A 16,433-nucleotide genomic window follows, 5' to 3' on the forward strand; every position below is an offset into this window, starting at 1 on the left:
CAATATATGAAATCACGCTCCATTCTGAATACCTGATACTTTCAAGTTACCGATTGAGTACAAGCACCGAGTCACGGTACTTCAAGCATTCTCAGACAGATAAGTTCAACATACTCGCGTTCTGGATTTAAATGTTATCTACTGCAGTTCTCTTTGAGTCACCGGAGTCATGAAAGTGGCGAAAAGATGGAGCGTGGAAAGATATTTCAAGGCTCTTTATCAAAGTACAATAATATCGACATAACTCTACGTCCGTATAACGTAAATGTTTCCGCTCGTTACCAAGGAAACTATTCTTTCGAGCATTTTCAGTGTGTTTCGTGCAGAACAAGTCGTGGCACACAAACGTCAAAAATTATCTTTCTCGCTTGCAAAGGTAAAATTTATAACTTTTCACTATAACTCGATATCTCGTTTTTTCGCGAAACAAATAATCAACCTTCCGGTTTCATCGTTATTAGGTAACAAAACTAAGGTTATTTATCATCAATTTTTAAAACATTCACATAAATTTTTCTTGATTTTACTTAATTAAAAAAATGGGAAATAACGTGTATATAATATTCTGAAACTAAAACTGACGGAAAATTTTTACAGCAAACAATTATACTATATATATTTTCTCTTGTATATGTGTGTCGTGTGTTTATGTGTGTTTACGTGTGTTTTAAAACTACGTAAAGCTATAAAGCTAAACAAAGAAATTCATGATTAGTATATAAGTTGACTCAGGCTCATGTAGTACTTCTTAACAATAACATTGTTCTCTTAAATCTAATTTTTCATTTTTTGAAAGCAAAACAGAAATCTAAAATTCTTGCAAAAGTTATGTCTTACCTATCCGACAAGTTAATTTTCACGCCAAACCAAAAGCTCTGTTTTTATTATACGCCATCGCGAGAAAATTTAGCGATTAACGCACTTTTCGATTTGCATGCGTCATCAAATAGCATCATTACATGGCAGAGCCAAAAGCGAATTTATCGGCAACGATCGTATTCCTTATCGCGACTGCCGCGGGCATACAAGTCCCACAGGTGAAATGATCAAAGTTCGCTAGGTGCCGTGCCACTCGTGCCTGTCCTCGTCAATTTACACGTAATATGTCACGTAGAAGGTACGGAATTGCTGCGGGGCGTCTTTGATCTTGTAGCTCACCCGCGGCCCCTTCGAACCCCGCCGTGCCCCTGTCCACCTTCCGAAAACCTACCCTTCGAGTCACGCGCCACGTATGCGCCAAGGCGGGGGTGGCGAAATCCAATTTTATTATTTGGACGCTTAGACGCAGCCGAATTACACGATTCTACGCGTAACGCGAAAATTTGCCCTTTCGAGCGTATTACGAATAAGATACAAAATATTCTTGCTCCTTGCAAGAAAATCTCAATTTGTATATCGAATGCTCTTCTTATTCGTACAATGCTTCGTACAAAGAAAAGTAGAACATGTATTCTTTACAGTTAAAAATAATTATTTAACCATGCAAATATAATTATAGTATACATTTTATACTTTTTATTATTGATATATATTTATATTTCTTATAATTTCTTATATACAAAATAAATGATTTATATGCGTGTTTATATCTTTTTAGGTATTTACTTCGACAAAAACATACGTATAGTATTTATTTTATTTGTATTTTTTAATTCACGTTTGTTGCATATATTTTTTAGAATTTTCTCGACTACATCAGTATTGTTTTTTATCTAAAGAAAAATATGTTAAATACAGAAAAAAGAATAGTAAAAAATATTGTGGAAGAGCTAGCTTGTATATTGAGATCGCACATCTTCTCATACTTTTGCATTAACGAATTCAAGATTCAATGAAGACTTTCAATCCTTTAACGAAAATTTGAAAATGCACTGTGTCTAAAATCTAGATAAGAGGAGCAGAGTGAAAACACGGAAAAAAATCGTAGAAGAGCGCGAGTCCGACTTACCGATTCGTACTTGCAGAGGTCATAGATCATTCTATTGTGCTAAAGGGGGTGTGTACACACATTATAACAGAAGCATAATGGCGATCGCCAATGTGTACACAACAGCGGGAACGGCGGCGACACAGAATGTGCGGTGTTTGGTCTCCATTAATTTCGGATCGACTGCAGGCCACCTATCTCTCTTTTTTTTTTATGAAGCCCATATGTCTGCCGTGCGTCGCGTCCCCATTGCTCATTTGTCAGTTCGCAATCTGCCGCTCCGTTGCGATTTGATGGCGACAGTCAAAACACGCCAACATGTTTTTCAGCAAATGGCAAACGCGACGCGTTCCCCGAATCTTGAAATTTCAAGTGTCAGCGAGGGAAAAAATGGGCATTTTCATCGCGCGAAATCGTGAGAGCACGTTTTTCGTTCGCTCTTTTTACATTCGTGAATTCTTCTCGCATTTATAAATCATTCTATATAATGGACTATTATAGTATATTGTATATAACTATTTCGTTCGACATGTTTGACACGTACCTGTTGACATATTACTAATCGCGCAAAGAAATAAGTCTCTTAAGTACTAATTATTTCAAATGTTTATGATAGTCACAAGATATCATGAAATACAGTACCTATATATTGTTAATTTATTCTATTCTTAAAGAGATTCTGTAGGAAGACATAGAGAACCAATAATAGTAATTGATCAATCAAATTCAAAATTGCTTCTAGACGTTTTAATTTTAACCACACGTAGTATATGTATACGAGTAACGTACTCTACTTTTCCTAAAGTAACATTCAAAATTCTCTCAATAATGAGAATAAAACGATATATCCGATATATTTCCCCTCGATATCAATAAGTCAATGAAGCATCGGACCGTATCATCATCTCGCGGGCGAGAGATCGCGTAATGTACGAACAGTGACGTAGAAAATTGCGGTGCTATTCTACGAGAAGAGCCGGGGATGGGTGTTACAGCGAAGGCAGGGTTGGCAGGAAATACCGAAAGGGCGAGAAGGGTGCGGGCATCCCCACGGCGCGTATAATATCAATGGACGATGGCTGGGTGGCGATGATCGCGTCACATTAGCAGTCGAGCGTTCTATGAGCCACTGCCACATCGCGCGACTATATATGTATAAAGACCCGGTGCATACATATACGATATATATATGTATATATAAGTATATATGTATTATATATATGTATATATATATTGGTGGTGGCGATGTCACCCCAACGGCGCGAGGCGCCTTCAGATGTAAAATAAACGACACCTAATTATATGCGGCCCGTCTGCGTGAAAAGGGCCGGCCGACGGAAGGACCCCGCAAGTGCGTGCGAAGGTGGCCGCCTGCTTAATGGGATTACAAAATTACAATTTAGATTGATCGTCCAACACGACGATATTTATGACCTACGGAGCGGGAGTGCTCGTGCAGCTCGTGGATATTTCGATATTGTTTCCGCCGTATCGATACCTCGCTACCGTTCAACTCCTCTCACGCCAGATAACGTCCGTAAAATTTATGACGGCTCTTTAAACGCAATTTCTTTTGTTTCACTGTGACAAAGGCAGTTTGTTTTACATCATTTTTTTATTTCAAAGTATTTCGATTAAAGATTGAAAGGCACTTTAATTATATCGTTTGTTCGCTAGAATTTGCGAAAGCGTGATAAGATCCTTTCCGGTATTGATATTTTAGCTTTGATATTAAGTGGTATCGACGTTTAATACTAAACATTCCCTTTTCCCTATTAACACTTTTAATGCAGTTCAAGAGAAAGTGCAAACATCTTTTGCTATCGAATTTAATATTTTCCTGCGCATTCACGCAAAAATCTCGCTACATATAGTGACGACTTCGACATATGGATGTAGCTCGTAATATATGGAGGTGTCTGCGTGACAACGCTCGTATTTTTTTTTTTCCCAGCTTCGTGGGCTGCCAAGGGGGTGGCTCGCCGTGGGTGTGCCGGGCGATGATTAATTAGCGTTTGATGAATATGTATGAGAGAAAGGCGACCGCGCGACTCTGACGTATGTATACCTGCGCGCGAGCACGCGCGTATTATATGCGTATACGCTACGTTGTCGGGTACATCCCTCGCGTTACAATAACGCCCAACCCCCTTCGCATACCTCGTTTCAACCCCCGACCGCCGTCGCTCTGCGTTTCACCTCGACGGATTCTGCGAGTTCTCCGTGAGCTGTTTAACGATTCGTTCCCCATGCGAGGTAACGCCGGTTAACGTTACGCGATGATCTACGTTGTCTCTATAAATTTACGTGAAAAAAATCACATCACCGAGAAAAAAAAAACGTTAGAAAATAATGTCGTTATATATCACGACGAGGTTTACTATACTTCCGATTATTTAAATAATATCTATAAATCTCTATGATAACATAACAAAGACCAAGTGTGTTAGATATATCTAGATACTATAATCACAGAAATATTTTTTACATTAATATATATATGTACCTTCATAATTATTTATATACAAAAATATATATTTGATATTTTTTACTATACATATAAGTACGGGAATACGTCATGCAATTATGTTAAGTGCAATATATCATATTATTTCACTCTGAAAACAATTTAGTAATCGTTGCAATAAAAAATTAGAGAGTATCGTACTTTCTGTTACGCGTGTGTTTGAAGCGGTGGATTAAAAACTCTCTACTTCGATATGAATATTTCCGATCGAATAAGCATTCGACGGACATTCGTCGGCGAGATACGCGTTGTTTTCGCATCGGGGCGAAATATCGGGCGCGAGTGGCGGGCGGGAGGGGACCGAGGGGTTTAGATTTCGCCAAAACGCGAGGCTGAAAGGCAGCGCGGCGCGCGGATTGTTCGCGCCGCGAGGAGAACAATGCAAACAATGGCCGGGACGTAGCGCTGCGGTGAGCCCGGGCTTACGCGGCGAATACAATTACATTATGAACCCGATTACCATTTAAATGGAAACAAACGTGAAATGCTAAAATACACCGGCGAGCCCGCGCGACGCACGAAACTGCGCAAGCACCCCCCTCGATCATCGGTATGCAAATTGTGCACGAGCATTGTATACGGAATGTTCCGCACTTACCGAAAAATATTTCACGCACGGATTCTTTGATGAATGCGCGAATCAAGTTTTTCCTTAGCAATAATAATGCTCAACTAATTCCACTTTTATAATACAGCAAGATTATTTTTCTTTCAAACAAAAATCCATCGCGCGATAATTTATATTAATTTATGTCAATTACCAATTGTAAATTATAATTGTTCATAGCGGTCCAATTTTTTTTAAATGAAAATAAACGCAATATTTCTTTTGTAATCATACCAAATCGCGCATGAAGAATAAGTTGGCTACGCGATGGGATAGATCGTAAGACAAAACGTTTAACGTGACCTATCGGCACCCCGACTCTAATTATTATGCACTTAATTTCCTAATGAAGCGCATCGAGCGAGGGTCGTGGAAAACGGCGCGCTCGTGCACTGATTTCACGGGCCACCTGTCGCACCGACGCCTCATCCGCCCTATTCGTTTTGTCGCATCGGTCACGCAGGGTGTAAGACATTATTCTACACCGAGGGTAGTGCATGGACTGTACCGTGGAAACTAACTCTGACTTATCTGCGAAAATCATAAATGGAAATTCTACTTTCGCTGCGATCTAATTTCTTACTAAATGTATGCCAGTCGTTTTCTTTAATATTTCTTTTTTGTATTGAAAAAAAAAAAAAGAATCTTATATCTTCAAAAAGTAAAACATCTTTGATTTTAGAATAAAAAGCATATGCTTAAACTAGCATATGATGAACCTTCCAAATCAATACACGTAAATATCCATGATCATGCATACACATCTATATATGTAACGGGAGGAAGATGCGTCAATAAGCGATTGAAATTATCAAGTTCATGATACGAGATATGTAATTACTATTGTAAAAAATTCAAATCTACAGGTTTCATAGTACATAATATGTAAAAATCAAATATTTGATTTATGACTTTTGACGGCATTTAAAAATGTTATCCTGGATTTCGAATTAATGCACGCTTATTGGGAAGTGTCGTTTGGTTGACTTACTCTTTGAATGTTTCCCGACAAAACATAATCTTTCCCGATTTTCGTCGTCATCATCATCTGCCGCCGTCGTTTGAACACAATGCCAGGAAAACAACAAATATGTCAGATTGCGAGGAAACAAAGGGAAGCGCGCCGGGCGTCGGAACGCCCCTTAGACTCAATCGATTAGAAGTGTCCACCTTCTCAGGAGTGAACTGCTCGCGCCACCAGTTCAACCAATTCGATCACCTTTTTTTCTCCCAGTTCGACACCCAATTCGATCGATCTTTCGAACGGGAGACGCCAGTCGACAACCAAGCTGGAACGACCGTGGAAAAAAATTAAGTGGGAGTAAGAGATGTTGACAAATCTCGACGACCACTCTTTCTCGACGCAGCATCATCGTGGAACAGACGGTCGTCGACAAAAAGGGGGCGACTAGGGGGGTAGGTGGATCTCTCCCTTAGATAGATAGGTAGGTGCGGTCAGTGTCACGGGGGCTCACAAAGCCTGACCGCCGGTAGGGGCATTCAAATGGTAATCGGCTCGCGCGTCTAACGTACACCGACGCGCCCTACCCAACCCAACGTTTCAAGGGGGTGCGAGAGAGCGGGCGCACCCCTCGGCACACAGCCGAGCACATTCGCACCAGAATCAAGCCAAATATTGGCAATATCATCCCCTGGCATTGTCCCTCGCCGCGACCTGCCTCCTGCCGTCGCCGTCGGTGGGAAACGATGTCCATTTGAATGCGCGATTCCATTACCGATGCCGGTATATCGGCCCGAGAATATTACCGGATTAGGATTTAAAGGGAATCTCGGCACAATCGTAGAAACTCGGTCATTTCTGCGGAATACGCCGCGTATTGCTGCAGGGTGCGATAGTAAACACGGTGAAGTCGAAAAAGTAAAAAGACAGGTTCGCACCTTTTCTTTTTTTTTGTCGCTTATAACGTCACAAGTAATTCCAACGTTAAAAAACTAAAGAATATAAAGATAGCGTAATTTTAGAAATCTAATATATATATACAAATATTATAAATATTTCATACAATTAAACACACCATTTTTCAAATAAAATACAGTATATTATATGTTGAATTTTTTAATTAAATTTATTTGCATACATATCATAAAAACAAATCCCTCTTTTGTATATATAATGTGAATAAAATGTTATAAAAATTACGTTCTAAAATTATTTTTTTTTAATTAGCGGAACTAATGCGACTGTAATATCACAATATCGATAACGTAAGTTAATTGTTAATCTACTCTTCCGAAAATTACGGTCATTACCGCAATCACCTATCTTGCTTAATTAGCGTCATTTCGGTCGCGTACACTTGATGCGCTTATGATAGTCGGCGATAATCCGGTTCAGGTCGTTGCGCCGATTATCTCGTAAAACGCACTACCGGGATTCACCGTCCGGACGAACGGACGGACGGACGGATGCGTCCGTTTGACGTTCACGAACAGATCTGTGCGATTCGCGATCGCTGTTGATTCAGGGTGTGCAACGTCGCACGTGCGCCAGTGTAGACGCACGCAAAGCTCCCGCAACCCGAACTTCAGCACGCGCCACGATTACGCGATTACGCGATTACGCGTGTCGTCTCCCCATCGTACAGCCCGGGCTGACGCCCCGAAGGAGAGGTCGAACAAGCAATGACGCGGAAGATGATTCGCTCCCTCATATCATCCGCAAGGAGCGAATCTATACGCTATATATAAACCAGCCGAGAAAAAAAAGAGGCGCCACTTTTTCGTCGTATTTGAGGTCTATTTAATAATCTATCTAATAATATCATCGTTCAATCCCAACGATATTTATGACTAACAAATGTAAGAGTGATGCATTATCCTTTGTAGCAATATCTTCAATATAATCTTCAATATAATCAAAATATCTTCAATTTTTCATTTAAAAAAAAAATTTAAATTGATAAGTTTGCGTAAAATAAAAAATTGGTAATAGTTTTAATAAGATAATAAAATAATCCCTACCAATAAGTGTAGTATTATTTTTTTTTACGTGTCTTAGAATCCAAGACGCAAAGATACGTATAAAATGGCATGCGTACGTAACTGGCCGGGATTTTGCGGGGTCGCCTACGCAGCACAGCGGGAATTAAAGGACAGGCAGGAGGGAGTGATACGTACCGTCGCGCGTCGGCACGAGTCGACACGTGGCGGTAGCGCTTTATACAAACAGCATTATGCACGCTCGCGCTAACATAAATTACTACGGGTTTAATATTGGACGTCGGCGTTGGCCCCGTGGCCGACCACCTCCTGAGCAAAATACGTTAAATGCGGGAAGAGCCCGGATGCGCGCAACCGCGATTCGCGATTTCTCGGTTTACTCGACGAATTCCACCAGGATCTGATACCGAGCACGCAAATAGTAATAATTACACGTATTGTATTTCAATAAGATTATGTATCAAACTGGTAGAGAATCGTTTTGACAAGAACCCGTAAACTAAGAAATATCTTCACGTTCAAGTAGCTTCAGATTTAGTTTCGGTGTCATTTCTCTCTGCGACTTTCTTTCTAAACTATATAGCTTAGTTCAGAACTATGCATTAGTATACCTCAAACTGCTACAAATCGGTTTAAACTTATTGAATTCAATTATTCCGTTTACATTTCTATATCCTTTCTAATGAAAACTCATTTCTACCGGATATGACGTTAACCGACCGGCTGAATTCGAACAAGCGCGAAAGGAAAGGCGTATAAATGGTATTATTCGTGAAAAGCCTCGGCCGAATTTCATAGAAGATCCTTTCACGACGCGAAAGCGCCCGTGAAAGACTTCGGGAAACTTTGAGCCTAGGAAATATCCAAATACCACCGCGAAAGCGAGAACGAGCGGAAGAAACGATAAGTGGACACCCCATGGAGAGTGATACGATGCAGGCCGTTCGCATGGGTTAAAGTCGGTTTCGTTTATGGACGAGGATCGAAATCCACGCGAGCCGCGTATCAACTCGAGTGTTGCTCTCTGCGGCGGAGTCGCGTCTTAATCCCGAAGAAACAGACTGCGAGACCGGATGCGGCCTCTTGAATCCCGAACGGATTGGCATTGTTTGCTGTAGATTTACATGAAATAAGAGAGTGTTATCGTATAAGAAGAAAACAACGCTCATATAAGAATAAAAACATAACGAACACTTCCGTTTTGATTAATTAAAAAAATATTTTGAAAAGTATATAAATTAAAATATTAGAACAATGTTAAAACTAATATGAAAATAAGGCATACAGAAATAAATTCGAGATAAAAATAATAATGTACCGATTCTTTCTACTTCTTGCTTTTAATCGCAAGTAAAAAATTTTCTGGAGAAAAATTAAAAATGTATAAAAATTTAACTTGTTAATTGAAATCTCTGAAACACATGAATTGCTAATCGTTCTAGATCTCTTTGCATACTTCTCTCGGTAAGCTAGTCGAACGATTCACTGACAGGACTTTACTCTTAACTCGCAACAACATTAAGATTACAGCATGTTTCGATTAGAAAATTGACTCGTACATATATTTTACGATGTTGGTATAGGTCGCGCTATAATGGCCCAGGCATTCTACGTTCGAAATCCTTATCCCGTGCCGGATATCTCCCGGGAAGGAGCGTGGATATCGCGCGGACCTGTGTTGGGAGAAAAAGTCTCGCCGTCGGATAGAGACTGGAACGTCAAATTGAGCGCTCACGAGCGTCTCTTCGCTCATCACACCCTGAACAGCATCCGCAGAGATCGTCGACTCGTCAGACCGCAGGTTTGATATTCGATATTGACGATATTGAAAGTAAAACTTTGTATATTGCGTCAACTTTGGTTGATACAGGCCTATACATAATACACATACACCTGCTTTTACAGGTTCCGCATGACGCCCTTGACCTAGCATTAAACAGCGTTTACGCTCACAGTCGAGACACTCTAGTTTCGAAAATGTACGTGCCCATCCAGCCAGAGACGCTCGGCAGAGAAACTTGGCGTGTCTTGCGAAACGAGATTAAGGTACTTTGAATTATGCAAATGCGTCATTCAACAATATAAAATCTCAGTATGAAAAATAAACGGATATGTTTGAACATTTTTAGATTTTACCAGAACCACCTAAACCAGATAGACCGAGGCACGTGAGCGGTCATCCGGACGAGGAACTTAAATCGGTAGTTCGGGTACCTTTATCGGCGGATAAATCGAGGTGTCATAGCGGGCCAACTTTACCGCGCAGAATTCATCCGAGCAGCGTGAAATTAAATATCGAGGGTCCTCATATGGACCAATCGAATCCCGGATACAGTCGCAAAATCGACGGAACTTTTTACAGTATTTAAACACGGATTTGGACGGTGTTTGAGCGGCACGCTTGGAGAACGTTCGGATTAAACTGAAACCTGCAATTCGCCGAATGAAGCACCCGCTTTTACAAATACCATTATCGCTATTGGCATAATCTGGCGAGATTTACGTTTTGGAACACTTCGAGAAGCAGCGGATTGTCAACGTGACTGTAATGTAGACACGAAATTGATCGCATTAGAAGGCTTCTGTACATCACGAAGACAGATATGATTAAATCGCGTCAATGATCGTCGCCATTATTTCGCAGCGTGATAAAGTATCCGATTATCCTATCTATCTATGCCAATCTGATCATGTTGACAAATTTAACCAGTGGCTCACGAGCTTGCCTCGGTTATCACGAGCAGAGATCTCCCGATTGCCGGCTCTCGCATTTTCGCCCCTTTGACAGTTCGAGGCGCAGGCGGCTCGAAGATCGGCAGGCGCGCGTGAGTCAGTGCGCACCAAGTTCTCACTGCTCGACTCGGCACGGCATCGGCAGTGAGCTGAAGGGACAGAATGTCCCATTACCCGGGTAATCCTTGTTTGTAATAAACCAGCGCCCCGCTGCCAGCTCGGGGTGACAGCGGAGCCACCCTCGCCGAGGGCTCGCGCGAAGGAGGAGTCATCTCCGCACGCATATGCTCCTCATGAAATATCATTTATGTTTCTCACCCCGCGCGCAAACGTCTATCTTGCGACCCGTTTGACCCGGCTCGCAACCCTCCGACACCCTCTCTCCGCGCCAGGCAGCCGGAGTAGGCAGCACGATCCTTATACATACGTCTAATCCGACCATGATTGCCCCGCCGACCGCCTCGTCACGAAAACTCCACCTCGGCTATGAGATGTAGTACGCTACCCTTCCTCTTTCCTCTGTCTGACCCCATTCTCCTAGCTCCTTTAAAACGCTTTTTGACGAACCTCGCAACGGCGCGAGGTGATGAATTTTCACGCTCGCGCGCGTTCAACTTTCCTTCATCATTTTTGTATTAAAAGTTAACAGAATTTTTGCTCTATCATGGATGTATTACGATCTACGTCGAATTTGTTATCTAGACTCATTATACAGTTTTGCGTGACACCATATGGATACGTCGTTTGTGATTGTTTCGATTAATCGTAAACTCGGTGGTCTCGATAATAGTAATTTTGCTGTGAATTATGCCGCGGAGCGTGTCTATTGACGTGGATCCTTTTTCTGTCCCAGTATAATGAAGAGAGGCTATAAGGGTAGAACGATCTCAGACGGTCGTCAGGCAACGAGTGAGGTTACCAGCCAATTACTTGGCTGAACGATTTTATTTGTATTTAATTCTTATTTAATTTACTTTTTACGGTCGCGCGTGCGCACATAGTTTTTCCACTGCCATTAAGGAGATGGAAAGCTTCTTCGTCATTGCAAATTAACGACCGGTCGCGATCTATTCTGTCGAACGCAATCAACTGCATAATATAGTGTCCGACAGTAGAATTTGCCTTTCATATATAAAAACGTCAAACTGCGTTATACAAAAATGAGCAGCTACAGCTCATTCTGTAATAAAGCTGATCAAACGGAAATCGAACCGATACGATTAAGTCAAATCATTTTAAATATTTAGAAATTAATTTGAATCGGCACAGCATTATTTTTAAAGACACATTCACACAAGTAATGACTGAGGCAATGATGCTACTGTATACCACATTTGAACTGATTCCGCTCTATCTATTCGATTCTTTTACGCGTACGCTTTTCCAGAAGGAAATTCTGCGTGAAAGTCGAAGCAAAGTCGCATTGATCCCTCCAGGATGAAGCTGTTATTCCACTGAACTTGTTACGTTATATTTATCAGCGCGGTGCACACTGGCACTACCCGTCGGGTTTTATCGTTCCTTTCGGATTTCGTTCTTCCACCGTCGTTTCAGCTAAATAGACAAAGCCGCAAATGACACAGCGAATAATAAGCAACACACTAAATTAACCAGACGTCACATATGATGTAATTTCCATTTTAATCCATTGCTTCTCTAGAATTGGTAAAACACATTTTCTAATTCCATATATAAAGGAATTATATGTTATGCAGAATATAAATAATAATTCTGAGAATGCGCTAACAAATATTATAACATTAATCGATAGAAAAAATATTTCAAAATTTTTTCATAAACAATTATATGACTTTTTAATTAATTCTATAAAATGGCTTTTTATCTTTCACGATTCTTTGATCGTTCCGCAACTTTATATTTAACTCTTAATTTTTATAAGTTTATATATCTATATAATGTATACATTTATGTCAAACTTTCATTTTTGCATTTTAATATTAATCAAAATAAATATAAAATATCAATAAAAAACTTATGATATTCAATTAAATAGTGTGCAATCCTATAAAATTAATCCTTAGTTTATTTGCCGTTTCTCAGCCTTCACTGACGACAGAAAGAGAGGGGAAGACTTTCTAAATAGAGGCCTACGAAGGGGTGGCGATTTAAAAAGCTTATTTTCTCATTTTGGTTCAATATGGTTGCACGTGCAAGCATGTAGTGTTTACTCAATGTTTTAAAATTATTTTAAAACAACTTGTCCCTAAGGGAAAAGGGGTATCTGGTGATGTGTGAGTGTCAAAGTTGATATTACGCGTCGTGTGATTTCGAATGCGGTGGGAACAAACGGGAAACGTTCGTCGTGTTATCATTTCTCGTACACGAGCTTTAAAGGATACCAACTACCAGCCGAGCAAGAGAATCAGCGTCACTGGAAATATATTTCAGGAATGCCGTTTTCGCGTCGATTTACGAAACACATGCAAATATTACTAGTTCACAGAAGTGACATTACGAATTCTTTCATCCTGTCTTTCTCTCAAAATAATTCCAAATGTTCCTACAGTACCTACCCAATATCATAAAGATATTAATGATTTTAAAACTGTATGGAATGTACTTTTTCACATAAAAATAGAACGAAACAATTTAATGGCATTTGCCTTTTGACAATCGCCAAACTCATCGCCTTTAGTATATATACATTACTCTTAATCTCGAAATAAAAAGAATGGAATAAATTTTAGTGCCGCGCGCAGCCTCCACTTTTTCTTGATGTTCCGCGAATGGGCAGACCGAGGCGGTGAGGGAAGGAGGCGGAGGAAGGCGGATTAAAACGCGGGGCGAGAAAAGGCGTCTAAATGATGGTGGAAGGTCAAGCCTGAGATTACGACAGACCCGTGCGACGTTTGCTCGTTAATTAGGGAGTTCTAATTATAGTAAATGCGTGAGCCCCGGACGCAGTGGTGGCGCGGAGAGATCGTGCCACGGCGGAAGCTCCGGGGATCAAAATGCAACCCTCCGCGAACGAGCCAAGATTACCTTCGAGGGTCCTCGGGCGCTTCCCTCGCTAAGGCTCGACCCACAACCTGCGCGACGACGACCGTTCTCCGCATTTCCCTTCTGCCTCTGCTCAATCTATTCACCGCCCCCTTCCCCCCTCGCGTCTCCTCAGCCATGCTCTCAGATATCACCTAAAATAACAACGTCCTAGGAGCGCGCCCGGGCGGATAGATTTTACTGCTGGTGGTGTATAACAAATGGATTAGTATTTCAGTAAATGTCTAATCCCCTCTCATTGCGGCTCCGGAGATTATTTCGATTATCCGGACCTGATTTTAGTTAATTAACGCGCTCTCTCCCCCGCCTACTTCGAAGACCAGGTCCGATCTTCTCGTTAAATCTTCCTTAAATTTATCTTTGATCGTCACATTTGATTGCAATTACTATCAAATATAATTTACACGCCTATTAAAGATAATATATCTTTTTATATGACGAGTAATTAATTGTGAGTAAATATGAATGTCATGAAACTAAAACTGGACCACACATTATTAGCTTATTTTTATACAATTACATTTGTTTCCACGTGCATGTTGCATAAGTTTAGAACAAAATATTAAGATATAATTTTGATATAATTTATATAATAATGCGCTGTGGACTTCTTTACGAAGATCAAAATTAATCCCACTTAATAAAATCATTTGATATAAATGCAAGAACGAGAATGCAAGGTGCACAGACGAGAGATTAGATTATAAGTTTACTTTTTTACGAGACTGCCGATTATTTATCCAGAATTTCGAGATTGTCTGTCGTAGGGCGGTCGCACCCACTTATAGCCGCGAAAAGGGCAAATATCGGTGTAGAATCCGCGAGAGTGAGAAACGTGACGGGACGACAGCACACAACGGCGGTATACATGTACGCCGATACGATCCCCGGCGCCGTCGACACGTGGGAACGCGGACACGCGTCCTCGTCGCCCCTATGTGCGTGTCCCGACGTGCCGCAACTCCGAGGGTTGTTTCTGCCATCTCGACTCTCTCGAATATTCGCGACACATCTCCGATCATGCAAATTGTTAGCGAGAGGCTGCAGCTACGATCAATTACAACAATAAATCGCGATATTTTATATAAAACCGGTTTCGCTCAAACGATTTATAGTACAACATATATACACTATGTTAATATTAAACGAATATGCGATAAAAATACGTAGAAGTAAAATGTTTTATCTTATTCTAATATATTATTTTATTCGATTTTTAAATCTATTTGTATCACTTTAATTTAAATATTTTGTACCTATAAAACATTTTTGGACGTTTTGCTAAATCTACGAGTATTTTCAATATAGTAGGGATTCGTACGCGCGAATAAAATCGCGAGGTATTTCGTTTCCAACCGCCGCAGTGAGAAACGCGTTTCGACGGAGATTGCCGCCATCCCCTGCGCGTTTTCACCCCTAAAGGTTTCCCTACGGTCGCCGGCGGGGAGCGCACGTCGCGTCGACTCACAGACGTGGAAAATCTGACGGATGCGAATACGCGACGCGTATAACATATCTATAGGTCGCACACGTATGGCATTCGGAGAGGCGGACAAGTAACAATTACCGTAGTCGCGAGGGTAACTGACGTACGTCAAGGTCGTCAAAGTGACCCCACTTCTTATCAAACGATTACGGTTAATGATACGTGGCATAGGAGGATCAAAGGTTAATTAAGAATCGGCTGCTAAAACAGATTCGGCGAATAAGAAACGAAACATAATGAAATGTATAAGAATAAGACGTAATAATAAAAAATTAAAAAAGACTGTTGCTCGAACTTCAAACCTTATTAATTTTTATGATAAACATTAAAAAAAAATAATATCTCTACTGTCGGATAATAAGCAAATTCAATTCGTTAAAATTTTTTTAATGCAAATATAAATCGTTGATTATTATTTTATATTAAAAGCTAAAAATGTAATGTAATTTTTATTACTTTGAAATCGTAAATGTGTCTTCTTTTAACTCGATGAGATGCATGGGGCTTGTAGAGATTAATCTTTTTATTTACTTTTACTTATGTTTCACAGCTTGAATCTATCACCTTATTATCATCACTAATATTATCTTTCAAAATAAATGTGATTATTTAAAACTAATTTTTTTTATCCAGCTGTTAACTTTAATGTTTATAAATTATTTAACAATAAGTGTATTCTAAACTGTTCCAATATATTGCATGAGAATTTAATATCATGATAGCAGATTAATCATACGCTCATGACTGCCTGCCTCGTCTACTTCAGAATGGAAGACGAAATAGATGCTTTCTTTTTATCTTTTATAATCTTATCATTATAATCGTTGTCATCTGACTCGCGGTTATCGAAAGTGCAGGAAAGAACGTCATTTCGTACATCTGTGTGTCGTAACTATTTAGCATTTATTGTATCTTATTGGTAGAATATAATTTTATCTATATGCGTCCACAACAAAATCCAAAAAATCCTAAATAAAAAGTAAAATATAGGGTCTCTTAGACCACTTAAGATATCCTCTATTATACTTCTCTCAAATTAATATGTTAGAAAAGAATATGATGATTGATCTCCAATGTTGAAATATAAATACCTATTTAATTATTAACAATACAAAATAAAAGAATTCAATGATAAAAATTAGTTAAAAATAATCTGAGGTAATAATACCTT

The 16,433-nt window shown here is 40.0% G+C and overlaps 1 protein-coding gene across 1 annotated transcript; it reads left to right on the top strand.

Moving 5' to 3' along the window:
* Window positions 1-273: 273 nt before the first annotated feature.
* LOC139812672 (cilia- and flagella-associated protein 276) lies at window positions 274-15,590 on the top strand. The gene is made up of 4 exons (XM_071777699.1): window positions 274-376; window positions 9,606-9,823; window positions 9,928-10,068; window positions 10,152-15,590. Exons 2-4 carry the CDS (start codon window positions 9,617-9,619, stop codon window positions 10,389-10,391), a joined length of 588 nt encoding a protein of 195 aa, XP_071633800.1. The 5' UTR covers window positions 274-376; window positions 9,606-9,616; the 3' UTR covers window positions 10,392-15,590.
* The last annotated feature ends 843 nt before the right edge of the window (window positions 15,591-16,433 follow it).

Source organism: Temnothorax longispinosus, chromosome 1, assembly GCF_030848805.1.
Source record: "Temnothorax longispinosus isolate EJ_2023e chromosome 1, Tlon_JGU_v1, whole genome shotgun sequence".
NCBI classification, from domain to species: Eukaryota; Metazoa; Arthropoda; class Insecta; order Hymenoptera; family Formicidae; genus Temnothorax; species Temnothorax longispinosus.